The sequence below is a fragment of the Rhinichthys klamathensis genome, unplaced genomic scaffold (genome assembly GCF_029890125.1).
Source record: "Rhinichthys klamathensis goyatoka isolate OS25496 unplaced genomic scaffold, OSU_Roscu_1.1 h1tg000090l_1, whole genome shotgun sequence".
Taxonomy (NCBI): Eukaryota; Metazoa; Chordata; class Actinopteri; order Cypriniformes; family Leuciscidae; genus Rhinichthys; species Rhinichthys klamathensis.
Window position 1 is genome coordinate 345,059 of NW_026606629.1, and position 14,602 is coordinate 359,660.

The 14,602-nt window shown below is 41.9% G+C and overlaps 1 protein-coding gene across 1 annotated transcript; it reads left to right on the forward strand.

Annotated features, from left to right (window-relative positions):
* The first annotated feature begins 8,125 nt into the window (after nucleotides 1-8,125).
* On the forward strand, nucleotides 8,126-9,902 carry LOC130085827 (otospiralin-like). The gene is made up of 2 exons (XM_056251788.1): nucleotides 8,126-8,209; nucleotides 9,433-9,902. The coding sequence occupies exons 1-2, from the start codon at nucleotides 8,146-8,148 to the stop codon at nucleotides 9,663-9,665; spliced, it is 297 nt and encodes a 98-aa protein (XP_056107763.1). The 5' UTR covers nucleotides 8,126-8,145; the 3' UTR covers nucleotides 9,666-9,902.
* Nucleotides 9,903-14,602: the final 4,700 nt, after the last annotated feature.

Sequence of the window (14,602 nt, forward strand, 5' to 3'; positions counted from 1 at the left end):
ACCAGAGATTGAGTACCATAGTACAGTGATGGTATCAGATGGTAAAACTATAGCTATAGCATGATCATGGAAGTCGTGTGCAAAACACTATGGTACTTTTTGGTACTTTTATGTATAGGTTATGACAATGTGTATAATGTGAATTGTAAAGAGTGGATGTGAGTCTATATTTTTGGAAACACACAGTAATGTTTTTTTTTTTTTTTTTGGCATTGCTGAAAAAAAAAACTATTGCTTGAACCACCTTTGGTTAATTAAAATTAGATAAAACACACACACACACACACACACACACAGATACAGCTGTATAAAATTAAACTGACATCGTATTTATTTGCACAACTGTGTGCCCTCCCACACCTGCAGGCGCTCATGAAGAAACACTCCATATTTATAGCCAGTTCCAGTGACGTCAAACTGACATGCATCTAAATATTCACATGTTTCTAAATCAGATATATGTACAATAAATGTGTACAATTATAATTTTCGGCAAAAAATAAATAACATTACGATGTCCAGAAATCAATTTCAATAGTTCATTGGGTCATTTTGGGTACATTTGTCATTTAATGAGATCTAATAACATTTATTGTTAGTAGCCAACTTTCATGGTCTTGTGGTAGAACTTTTGCCAAGCGTGTCAGAGGTTCCCTTTTGAAGTCACTACGAGTTACGCCGTGACGACAAATGGGGTTTCGCTTAGAAAGCCTATCAACTTCGAGTATTACAAAACGAGCCAATGGCAAGGAAATGCCATGGGTCTGCGGAATTTGCATAGCGCAACTCCGCCCCACGTCTTTTCAAAGATATCTCGCCCGTGTATTTCTGGGTATGGTAGACAGATTAAATCAGCTGATGGGCACGCTGCCTGGTGTGTTTGGGCTTAAATCACGCTCAGGCAGCATTCATGGATGCATCATGTTCTCATTGCGGGAACATGACCATCTCAGACACCTCAGTCCGCTCGCCGCCGAGGGCACCCTCCTGCGACTTCTACCCCTCCCGCCCAGCCCCAGCAGCAGCCTTCACCCGGGCCGCTCCGTGGAGGTAGTCGCAGGAAGACACCCCAGCCCGTGCCAGCCCCGCAGCCTGCCGAACACCAGGCGATGCAACGCTCCTGTTACGGGCAGCTCAGAGATGGGTTGCAGTTCTTTCCAGGAAGTGGTTGCAGAGCCTCTTCTTCCAAAGAACTGACATTCCCATCTCTGAGCCCCCAGAGGGTGTGGACAGCAGTGCGTGCCGCTTACGAGCCTCGCCACTCTCATCCCCCTCTGTCGCCAGACCCCTGTCAGAGCAGACCCCTGCGGAACGCTGGTCCTTCCCTGGTCTCCTCTGTCAGGACGTGGCATATGACCGTGCCCCCACACCAGGACGCTCCGCCTCCCACGTCCGGGCCGGTCATCCCGCCTCGCTGCCCCATCGTGAGTACGTCTGTGGTTCACATGACCCCGCTGGTTCAGTTTTGGGAGCTTCCCAATCTGTCCCGCTGGCCCGCGAGAACCATCAGGCTCAGCTATGCGATTCAATTCGCACTGTCTCCTCCCCGCTTCCGGGGAATCCGCTACACCGTGTTGGGTGGCTATGCCCCTGTCATGCGTGTGGAGGTCGCCACCCTACTGGCGAAGGGTACGATCGAGACCACCCCTCCAGCCGAAATGAAGTCCGGCTTCTACGGCCCCTACTTCATTGTACCTAAGAAGAGCGGTGGGTTACGGCCAATCCTGGACCTGCGCATCTTGAACCGATCCATTCACAGGCTTCCGTTCAAGATGCTCACAGTCAAATGCATTTTCGAATGTGTGCGGCCACAGGATTGGTTTGCAGCGATCGACCTGAAGGACACCTACTTTCATGTCTCCATTCTTCCTCGACCGTTTCTACGGTTTGCTTTCGAGGGGCGGGCATATCAGTATGCGGTTCTCCCATTCGGGCTAGCCCTGTCTCCTCGCGTCTTCACGAAAGTCGTCGAGGCTGCCCTTGTGCCGCTACGGCAACACGGGGTTCGCATCCTGAACTATCTCGACGACTGGCTGATCCTAGCTCACTCTCGAGACCTGGTTTGTGAACACAGGGACCTAGTGCTCCGGCACCTAGCCCGCCTGGGCCTTCGGGTCAACTGGGAATAGAGCAAACTCTCCCCCGTGCAGTGGATCTCTTTTCTCGGTATGGAAATCGACTCGTCGCCATGTGCGCGCAGCTTACGAGCGCGCGCAGACACTGCTGACTTGCTTGAGACAGATCAAGGGCAAGAGTGCGGTTCCACTGAAGTTATTTCAGAGGCTCCTGGGGCATATGGCATCCGTAGCTGCAGTCATGCCGCTCGGATTGCTTCATATGAGACCGCTTCAGCTTTGGCTTCGCGATCGAGTCCCGAAGTGGGCATGGCAACTAGGCACACTCTGAGTACCAGTTACTCCGACCTGCCGTCAGACCTTCACCCTGTGGACGAACCTCAGTTTTTTACGGGCCGGAGTGCCCTTAGAACGAGTTTCCAGGCATGTTGTTGTATCAACAGATGCCTCCACCACGGGCTGGGATGCCATATTAAATGGACATGCTGCTGCGGGCTCCTGGACAGGACCCCAGTGCCTTTGGCAAGTCAATTGCCTTGAGTTGCTGGCAGTACGCCTGACTCTGCACCGTGTGTTGCTCAAGAACCAATACGTACTTGTCCGCTCAGACAATACTGCGACAGTAGCGTACATCAACCGACAAGGTGGTCTACGCTCCCGCCGTATGTCGTAACATGCCCGCCACCTCCTCCTATGGAGTCAGCAGCATCTGAGGTCGTTCGAGCCATTTATATATCCCGGGTGACCTGAATCGTGCAGCCGACGAGCTCTCACGGTTTCAGCCTCTTCTTGGAGAATGGAGACTCCATCCCCAATCGGTTCAGCTGATTTGCGAACAGTTCAGCGACGCACAGGTAGATCTGTTTGCCTCCCACGACTCTTCCCATTGCAGCCTGTTTTATTCCCTGACCGAGGGCACGCTCTGTGCAAGATCAGGGAGGATGAGGAGCAGGTCATATTGGTTGCGCCTCATTGGCCCAACCGGACTTGGTTCTCCGAACTAGTACTCATCGCGACAGCACCTCCCTGCCCAATTCCTCTGAGGAAGGACCTCCTTTCTCAGAGACAGGGCACCCTCTGGCAACCTCGTCCTGATCTATGGAACCTCCACGTGTGTTCCCTGGACGTGACGAGGTGGGTTTGAGTACCCTATACCACCTCCAGTGGTGGCTACCATCACTTCCGCTAGAGCATTGTCCACGAGACATGGCTATGCGTTGAAGTGGAACCTCTTCGTCACCTGGTACCCCAGGAAATACCAGATCAGTGTCGCGCTTTCCTTCCTGCAAGATGGGTTGGAGCGAAGGCTGTCTCCCTCCACTCTCAAAGTGTATGTTGCCCCTATCGCCGCACATCACGATGCAGTTGAAGGTAAGTCCGTGGGGAAGCATGACCTGATCATCAGGTTCCTGAGAGGAGCGAGGAGACTGAATCCTCCTCGCCCTCCTATCGTACCCTCTTGGGACCTCGCTGTGGTTCTATCTGCCCTGCAGAGTGCTACCTTTGAGCCTTTACAATCAGTGGAGCTTCAGTTCCTGTCAATCAAGACAGCGCTCCTGGTTGCATTGGCCTCCATCAAGAGGGTAGGGGACCTGCAGGCATTTTTGGTTGACAAAGCGTGCCTGGAATTCGGGCCGGCCTGTTCTCACGTGATCCTGAGACCCCGGCCGGGATATGTGCCCAAGTTTCCCACCACTCCCTTTTCGAGACCAGGTGGTGAACCTGCAAGCGCTGCCCTCGGAGGAGGCAGACCCAGCCTTGGCATTGCTCTGTCCAGTACACGCCCTCCGTGCTTACGTAGACAGAACGCAGTGTTTCAGGACCTCAGACCAGCTCTTTGTCTGTTATGGTAGGAAGCTGAAGGGAAAGGCTCTCTCCAAGCAAAGGTTGTCTCACAGAGTGGACGCCATTGCTTTGGCATACCAACAGCAAGGTCGACCATGCCCCCTTGGTGTGAAGGCCCACTCCACCAGGAGTGTGGCTTCCTCTTGGGCTCTAGTGCATGGCGCCTCGCTAACAGACATCTGCAGAGCTGCAGGCTGGGCGACACCCAACACATTCGCGAGATTCTATAATCTCAGAGTAGAGCCAGTTTCCTCCCGTGTACTCGCTTCAACTAGCCGGTAACTAGGATCTGCTCAGGTGTCTTCGCTTGCCCGCCATTCCACTCCTCGGACTGGATACGTGCGATATTCTCCTCAGGTGAGCTTCCCCGAGAAGCCCTGACTTCCTCCAGCACCATTGACGTCAACGCCAGAGTTGTGTCACCGGCAGCTTTCGTGTTGGCTAGTGCCTCCATGTGCATGGTTCCCCTCTGGCGACCCCCACATGTGTATTTCCACTGTAAGCCTCTCCGAGCATGTGTCTTTCCCTTGGCAAGGCACCTTGCCACCCCTGGGGTTGAAAGATTCCACCCTGCGGGCTGGATACCCCAGTGTTCTCCATATGCAGCCCCCCCTCGGCTCATATGTGTATTCTGTAAGTCCTCCCTTCGGGCAGTCATTGAGTTACATATTTCCACTGAGATATGCTTCCCAGTGTACCTTGGTATTCCTGGGTTAAGTAGGAGTCCTTCGTCCATGCTAGTCTCACGACAGGGAGCTCAGACTTACGCAGGGCACTGGAAGACAGCCGAGGTGGCGTGATTAGACTGGGAACCCCATTCGTCGTCACGACGTAACTCATAGTGACTACGAAAGGGAATGTCTCGGTTACGTATGTAACCTGAGTTCCGTTCCATTCCGTCTCCCTGTCACTTCCGCTGTACCGCTGGAACAGCCTGAGTTCAGTCTCGGCTCCTCAGCAGGTAACATAACTGCATGTTGCCAGCGTACTTCCTTATATACCCACGACGTGGGGGCGTAGTTACCCTATGCAAATTCCGCAGACCCATGGCATTTCCTTGCCATTGGTTCGTTTTGTAATACTCGAAATTGATAGGCTTTCTAAGCGAAACCCCATTAGTCGTCACAACGTAACGTCTCCGTTCCCTACTCAGGGAGTGAGGGTTACATACGTAACCGAGACGTTCTGGGTTCTAATCCACACTCGTATAGTTTTTTTTCTCTTCAAAAACAAATATGTTTATCAGTGGTTGTGTATCAAGCAGAGACACGTTTGTGTGCATTTTGTTTTGTGATTTCACTGGAACGAATAAAGAGTCTGCAACGGCGTTAAGCGATAGATTGAAGCGCACGTCCAAGTGAAGACTGTGTGCGAGGCACAAGAGAACACTGTATCCATCAATAGCATGATAGCAGTGGCAACGAGCTCAGCAGCTTGGTTTAAAAACAACACATTCAGCGCTAGAACACCTATTATTTAACACACAAACGAAATTAATGCTCTGCTAGTTAACTGGAGATGTTTTATTTATTTGTATTAGGTAGGCTACATCTGAATGTTTCAAAAGTGGTGGGGACAATATCGACCCTGGCAAAAAGTGGTGGGGACATGTCCCACTCGTAAATTACGATTACAACAAAAATCAGTTCATGACCATATTAATAATCATTTAGGCTACTTTATGATAATCTTTCTAAAGCATTGGTTAATTTAAAATATATAAAATAAATAAATAAAGATGTACAACATTAAACACAAAAAATAAAGAGGTAGCCTAGGGTACAACAGGGCTAAAGGCACATCTTAAGAAAAATGTGCTTTTCACTGCTCCCATAATGCATGATTGTAGAACATCTATATATGTTTGTATTGAACATTGATGGAGCAACAGATTTTGTGTGAAAATAAATCTTATAAATGAATAAATCCACACACGGGGTAAAACCAGCATGAGGCAAAAAGCACAAATCATTTATACAAATACATTAGCTAAAATAATATGTTTTTAATGATCTCCAAGTTAATATTGTTCACAACAATCACTTGAGCAAAGTTTGTACTATTTTCTGTTTATTTTTAGCCTGTGTTTCCCCATACTGCCTTTGTGCAGCGCGATTTTATTCACGCTGCTAGGCAGTCTGGATACCATGGACCAAATTTTCGCCTCAGCGAGGGGATCAATCACAGAACGGGGAGGGAGCAGCAAGATGATGACGACATCTATGCGACACACCGAAGCAGTTTGTTTATACCTTAGTATGGATCAAACATGGCAGCAGACGCGAAGTTACCTTTCGATGCAGCCTTAGATATTGTTCTAAGTAGTTTAGAACGCAAATAAATCTCTGACCCATCGTCTTCTTCCTCGTCTAATTTCTTTCGCTCTACAGACGTCATCTGGTATAATTGAAACATTTGGCTATGAGCTACGTACATTTGATAGACATTCGTAGCACCCAATAAACGGCCCTGGGCATTCGTAAACCACGCCTCAAATACGAGAAAATGAACATGTGGTTCCCAGACCACGTCTCAATGTCAATGAGACGTGGTCTGACGTTAGCCAGGCTAGTTTATTTTGATAAATAAAATAATTTATTTTTGTTCAATAAATATACTGTCATTAAAATATAAAATATGTTCTTTCTATCCTCTTGTGTTATATGTATGGATATATTATGTAGTGAAAATCTCTTTTAGGCCACTGATTACCACTTGATGCCCTGAATTTGGCTTACTGTACCACCATCCTGTAATAGAACATAACAATTTTGTGAAGAAAAAAAACCGCCAACATTTCTGCTGATACAGGACAGTTTTAAAACCTATTTGGTGGATAAGATGTCATTTAACATTATGAATATTCTTTTGTTTTCTTTTAGATTTTCAAGGTTGGATCATTCACCATATAAAAAAAAAACTATCCACAATCCTCATTCACATGCACTGTTTATACAGATGTGTGATTGGCGAGGTTTTCTCTTGGGTGATTTTGTCAGACAGGATGATCGTTGTGCTGATGAATGCAGGGAAGATGTGAAGGTAGTTCAGTCTGTCCCTCTGTCTGTGCTGATGACATATGGGGTTTCACTACCACACCTGAAATCTGTCATGTAAATACAATCTTGTATAAACATGAATGACATTGTGACCATTAAATGTACCACTGATCCTTTTTTCTTCTACTTCTGCTTGGCTATTTCTTCTGTCGGTGCAATCAAAAACACAGCTGAAGTAACAAGCATATGTTGTGTCTGGCTTGGAAGAAGAATGTGGCATCTTTTCTTGCTGTTATTTGCTGTTCAGTAGCAGAACCCTGATTTGAGAAGGACAGACACAAACTCAGTCATTAGAGTTTAGACTCACTCGTACAGGTCTTTCTCTGCTTCTTGCTTCGAGGTAAGTTTCCTCTCATGGTTCTGACAGCATTATTTTGAAAACTATTTCTATTAAGTAAGATTGATAACAAAAAATTACAGTAAAGATGTTAATAATCGCTTCTATAGTTCAAATAAATGTATTATTTAACTGAAAAAAAGTTATGCATTCTAGAGATCACTCAGTTTTTATCATGTTTCTGATGAATGTCCCATTGGTGTGACCAACTTCAAACTGATTCATCATCCATAAACTTGGTTTCTCATAGTTTTTGTCGAACCTTTGTTCTTGTGCCAATTCTACACTTAAACAGTTCAATGAAGCTCATTTATAGATCATTTTATCTTTCTTCTTTAAAGAAAGGAACTAAATAGCCTTCACCTGTCACCAAGAATAATAGACTGGGGACCTTACAAAAAGTAGTATTGAAAAGTTTTTTTTTTGGGAAACCAATCTTGGACTTTAGAAATGTGAATACTCGATACTTCAGGAAATTACAGTTTATTGCAATTTTCACCCTTTGTTAGAACAAAAATGTACTAAGCGTATATTTTCAAATCGCACTTAGAATGATTTTGTAAGGGTGACACAATATGCAATGAGTAATGACTGCAAAAAATGGAGCTTTCACTTATTTTGGACTGTATTTTTCAACTAAAAACTTTTCGTTTCTTCAGAAACTTGAATTCTAAACTTCTAAATGACAGTATATTGAAATCGCAGAGCTGCATTAAGCCTATTTGACTGATAAGAGCTTATTAATTTCATTATGTGATATCATAAACCTAATGAAATGGCACTTTTGCAATCATTCTCTCCCATGATCATTCGCACACAGGGGGACGTGATGTCGCATATCCGTATATTTGTGCTCCTCTGCACCTTCCTGACGATTTTCTTCTGTGCAGCAGGTAAGATCTCACTTCTCCCATCTGCTGATGTGATTAACCATTCTTAAGGATTTGTTTGATTTATTACTTATTTAGTCTGTTCCAGCTTTAGCCAGATCCATTAACACCACCGGACTAAACAGTCCAAACATTTGGCCAGAAATTCTGGCTCAAAGCATTATGGGAGCTAATTACACAGGCCTTTTGCCAATAAAAAGTTTAAAACTAACTGTGGAAGTAACTAAATGTTATGTAAGAGTGCTATATCAGTCGAATCAGCACATGCCTTCACATGTTGAAAAGGTCAGTTGAAGGTTATTCCTTTGGAATTGCTTGATTGGCTTTGCAGCAGTCTTAAATATTTCAGATTCTTCTCTCATTGTGTGTGTGTGTGTGTGTGTGTGTGTGTGTGTGTGTGTGTGTGTGTGTGTGTGTGTGTGTGTGTGTGTGTGTGTGTGTGTGTGTGTGTGTGTGTGTGTGTGTGTGTGTGTGTGTGTGTGTGTGTGTGTGCGTGTGTGTGTGTGTGTGTGTGTGTGAGTGTGTGTGTGTTTCTTTGAGAGCTATAAAAGAAACATACAGTATTTGTGTCAAATATGTAAGGGTTTCTTCAGTTATGAAAACTTTAAGCCCTGTGGACTTAATAATAAATAATACATTTTAAAAAAGCATTATTTGGGACAGAATAATTTATTGACACCACAACTGAGAGACAGTTGTTTGTGTAAAATTGATAGGAATAATTTTCACGCAATAAATAATAAAATAGCTTATTTCATTTCAATTTGCATAATTTAACACAAATATATAATAATATTTGGTTTCACATATTTTGATGGTCCCTTTAACACATTCTGTTGCTGTAACCTTGCACCTACAGTACATATAACTCTCATTAGAGTGTTAGTAGAGTATTAGTGGACTGTTAGACTTCTAGGGTTAGAATAAGTCAACATGTACTTGCAAAGTTACTTATAGTTAGAAGTATGTCTGTTGAAGGAGCATCATGATAAAGAGTTATCAGATATTAAGCAGACAGTCTACTAACACTCTAATGAGAGTTAGTTGACATGTAGTTGCACAGTTACTTAGTCAACAGAATGTTCAATCAAATTGAAATGTTACCTAATATTTTTATGATGGACTTTCATCAAATGTCTGGGACTAAGACATTTTGAAAAATAAATAAATGAACATAAATGTGCCTGAAGTAGAAGATATACCCTTGTTGTTTCTATGTCTTGAAGGTTTTCCAGCTCACAGGGAGATCCGGGTGAAGAGGAGTCTACCGTACTGGAACCTGTGGTCCTCTGATTTCTACGGCTGGGTGGACGAGTTGCGATCTCAGAGCGGATATGACACGCTGCTGGGCTTGGCCAGAAACTACTGGGCTCACTTTCCCATTGCTGGTTTTCTAGGTTACGGAAGCACCCCAGGGCAAGAAGACCATCCAGTGCTGGAAGTTGAAGACTTAAAATAACATTGTCTTTTCCCACTGGGCTTCCTCTGTGAAAAGTTTCCCCTCCATTATATGCCTGGGTTATACTGTATCTATTACATGTCTTTTCCTTATGGAGCATCCCCTTGCGGCCTTACTCTCACCTTTGAATCATTTTTACAGGTTTTTCTCTCGCTCACCCTTCAAAGATGTTTAATGTAAGCACAACATTAAGCACATTTTTGCAAATCAGTACAGAAATAAATGCACTTTGCGAAAGACATTTGTATTTATTTTGCCAGAGTTTTGGAGTCCAAACTGTTTTATAATTACATTATTAATGTGTTATGATCAGGGCTTTGACATTAACACCCGCCAACCCACCAAATGCGAGTTGATTTCAGCAGTGGTGTGTAATGCAGTCACTACTACTAGCCACTTTGGTGGGTTGAATGTCATATATAATATATACAATATATATCGTGGCTAATAAAAATGCTGGGTGGCTAGTAACTTTGGAAAACCGCTAGCCTCAGTGGCTGGTGAGCAAAAAAAGCTAATATCAAGCCCTGGTTATGATGATATAACAATAATTCTCCAAATTAGTCATGCTTTGACACCAGTGACACACAAATTACAATAAATATATTGTAGCAAATTAGCTCAAAGGGAAATATGAATAATTAAGCATAACTCGTTATAATTAATTATAAATATCTGAATCGGATTAGATTGAAGTAGCAGAATTAACATTACAATCAATTAACCTGTTCGTCTAGCGAACACTCTTTAATAATGAATTTTATAATTACTTATTCAAATTAAGTACCTACTCAAGAGAGTATGCGATTTCGGAAGCAGCCAAAGAATAGAGCAGGGTCACTAAGATATTGCCCTTTTAACTCAAGTTTGGCTTGACCAATGAAAAAGGTGTAATTTCAAGTGGGGCAAAGTTTATTTGTTTGGAAGCTGACTCATTTGGATAATCAGAGTGAGTTTGCAAATTTGTGTGCCATTAAACTCTGCCCAACTCAGCCCAATTTTCATGAAATTAAGATAGGATCACTTTGAAATGAAACATGATATTATATAAGGTTATATAAACTAGTAGTTCAATCATAATGCATTCATAAACGAGTATACAAAGACAATGTAAAATACAGTAATAATACACACAATGTCCTGGGGTGCATGTTAATTCAGAGAAAGGTTTGTCTTTTTATGGGCATTATGAGTCTGATCCAATTGGGAATGCAGTTGTGATATAAACTAAACATGATAAACATTTTGCAACCATTTTCTTTTAACTTTTATGTTTTAAAGCTTTCATCTATAACTGAATTTTATTAAGATCTGAGTTTATATGTCCACAAAAATACAATCATGAATCAAGAAAGTGTAAATGCTGAAAGACGATAAAAGATTTAAAATGTCAAACACACAGCCCTTTAAAGATGTTTTTTTTTAAGATGATTCTTCTTCAGATTATTTGACATCACTGCTGTGATACAAATTGTTTTCTCACAAGCCTGTACTAAGTCCAAAATTGTGATTTACTCCCATGCTGAGGGTAAAGCTCAGTTGCAGAGTAATTGAATGGCATTAATGTTACATGGTGTGTTCTGTTTACTGATTTACTTGTCACGTTTCTTCGTGTTCTTTTATGGCCTCCTATACAGCTCCATGTTTCTAGGTTTAATTTTCTCATCAGGCTCTGTTATCTGTCTTGAACATCCGGCTCAGAGGGCTTTCAGTGAGTCATCGTCCAATCACTTTCTCACCATTTGATCATCTACTGCGAAATGTCATCATTTTAATTGAATATTCCTAAGGTTAAGAAGGACATGATGACACCATTTTCACTTTTGAGCTGACTATTCCTTTAAAGTTTGCCTTCACTCGACTCGAGTACTTTGATGTGTTATAATTATATACAGCACACATTTTCCTCCAGAAAGTCATTTTGTCCCTTTTTCTCCCATTTATTTTTTATGTTTATTGTAAGTACAACATTAAGCACATTTTGGTTACACTATTGCACGGTGTCCTTGTTAGCCTATATAATTATGCATTCAAAGGGTTATTCAGCCTAAAATGAAAATTATCCCATAATTTACTCACCCTCAAGCCATCCTAGGTGCATATGTTCTTTCAGCCAAACACAATCGGAGTTATATTACAAAATATCCTGGCTCTTCCAAGCTTTATAATGGGAGTGAATAATATGAGATTTTGAAGCCCAAAAAAGTGCATCCATCCATCATAAAAGTAATCCATACGGCTCCAGGGGGTTAATAAAGGCCTTAAGTGCAAAGCGATGCATATTTATAACTTTATAAACTGTAGTCACTAACTTCCGGTAACATCCGTCCGCATGTTCACGAGAATCGAGTTCCGACGTATGACGTAGGATGTAGGAGTTGTGTAAGCTTGGGTGAGAGTAGACGCCTCTCGCGGTTCAAACATATAGGGCAGGGCAACAAACTCAAGCTCCTCCGGCATTTCTCTTTAAAAATTCTCTTTGTAGACTTCTAATTCGTGACCGGTTCCGCGTTTGTCAAAACGTCATGAGTCACTCTTCGTCCAGAGCTCTACTCACGTACGGAAGCCATTGTTTCTAGTTGATAAAGTTTTAAATATGGATATTTTTCTTACAAAAATGCCTTTATTATTAAAAATGCCCTGGAGCAGTATGGATTACTTTTATGATGGACGGATGCGCTTTTTTGGGCTTCAATATCTCAGTTTCTATTCACTCCCATTATAAAGCTGGAAGAGCCAATATATATTTTTTAATATAACTCTGATTGTCTTTGACTGAAAGAAGAAAGTCATATACTCCTAGGATGGATTGAAGGTGAGTAAACTATGGGATAATTACAATTTTTGGTGAACTAACCATTAAAGTACTGAGTAATATTAATTAACATCAGGTACTTATTAAAGGGTTATGATTGGGTTTAGGGTTAGTTGCATGTAATTATGCACAATTTATAGGTATTACTAAAGTAATCACATGCAACATCTAACAAGGACACTAAAATAAACTGTTACCCACATTTTTGTAAATCAATTATTTAAAATGTAAGCACAGCAGTAAATACATTTTGTGAAAAGATATTTGGATTTATTTTACCAGGGTTTTGGAGCCTACACTGTTTCATTATCACATTATTAGTGTGTTATGATGATATTACAAAGTAGACAATAAGCTTCCCCTTATGTGGTGGTGGTTTTGGCATGAACAGCACAGATGTGACTGTTATTTGAAATATGTGAAATAATATCCTCAGTATGACACATTGCTTCAAACTGATTTGTCTTTTTCACTTTTTGCCCGCAGTTGCTCAGAAACACTGTTTCATTATTATTTCTTGAAAGTAAAATACCTTGTATACATTTTTGGAAAAAAAAAAATCAAAACAGTTTCTGCTCGATGCTTTTCCTCTTTCCATCACACTCAAACATTTGCTCTGTCACTCTGTTTAACCCGTGATGCATGACATTCAAAAGAGTATACAGATCTTTTAAATGTATTTTTGTATGGCTGAGGACCTTTAACCCATTCCAAGTATTCAATATGACTTTCTTCTTAATGTCATTGTGTTTTTTATTGATGATGACACAAATTCAACATCAATATGTTGTGGACTTTTTTGCTTTTGAGTGACTATCTTCTTGTATTCAATCATGTAATGCCTAACAGCCAATGCAAATCTCTGGTAAATACTACTGACGACATAATTGTTGCAGGAAAGTCAATATTGAATACAAATTCCTTCAAGTTTTGCATTATGTAAAATAAGGCAACCTTGCCTGCCAGAGAGGAATGGTGAAAAATTGAACATTCACAGCATGGACCACATTCTCATGATGGTCCAAGTCCATGCTGTGAACTGCATGGAAATTGAATTTGTGAAATAAAAACCATTACTTTTCCTTCCAGACTGTGTTTCCTTTTATTAGAGTGAAGCAGTTCTGAAAGTCGCTAAGTTCTGCATGTACAATAATATTTAAAGTTTTCCATTCTGAGAATCACTGACTTTGAGCAGACCAAACATTCACTTATGCAAAGTTAGGATCCTTCCAGTTTCAATAAGTAGTTTGTGTCTGCCAGTCAGTCTACATCACATATTCTGCTATCATCTCTTCTCGAAAGAGTACAATGCAGTTGGTACATTTTACATTTCTAAAATTCATTTTCAGCAGTGTAAAAATCCTGTGATATTATACACAATGTTTCATATGAAACATCACTGCAAAGTGAAAATAAACTATCGAGCTGCACTAAAAGGCTGGTCTCTAAAGACATGCAGAAGACAATAGCTTTTGGAAGAAACAAATGTTAAAAAAAACACTAAGACAACACTCCAGATAATGATCACAATCCAAGCTTCAACCACTTGTCTTTAATTAAAAGAGCATTGGAAGGAAATTACTAACAGTGATTCATCAGATGCAAAAGAAATCCATGCATATTCACAATCACTAATCTGAGCGCTTAAATAGAGCAAGCGAAGCAACAACTCCACTATGCAGAACATACACTCTTCACTGCATCAAACTCATCATCAGGAATCACAGTGCTATTATATGAATATGATGCCGTTAGCATAATCACAAAATCTACCTTCCAGTAATCCACAATAAATCAAAGGAGACATCTTTGTTCCCCCCACCGAAACAACAGATGAATCTCAGGATCTGGTAGTCTGATACATGTCCTTCACATACTGGTGATCCAACGCTATCTCACGACCAATTCGTATGAATTCGTACGAGTGATTAAAAGGTGGCTAATTCGTACTAATTCATACGACCTCACTCGTACGAATTCGTACGATTTGTCTAAACCCACGTGATGGGTAGGTTTAGGGGCGGGGTCAGGGGTAGGTCATTCGTACGAATTCATACGAATTTGGTAACTCGTAAAATATGTACGAATTAGCAAAAATCGCACGAATTTTTACGAGTGAGGT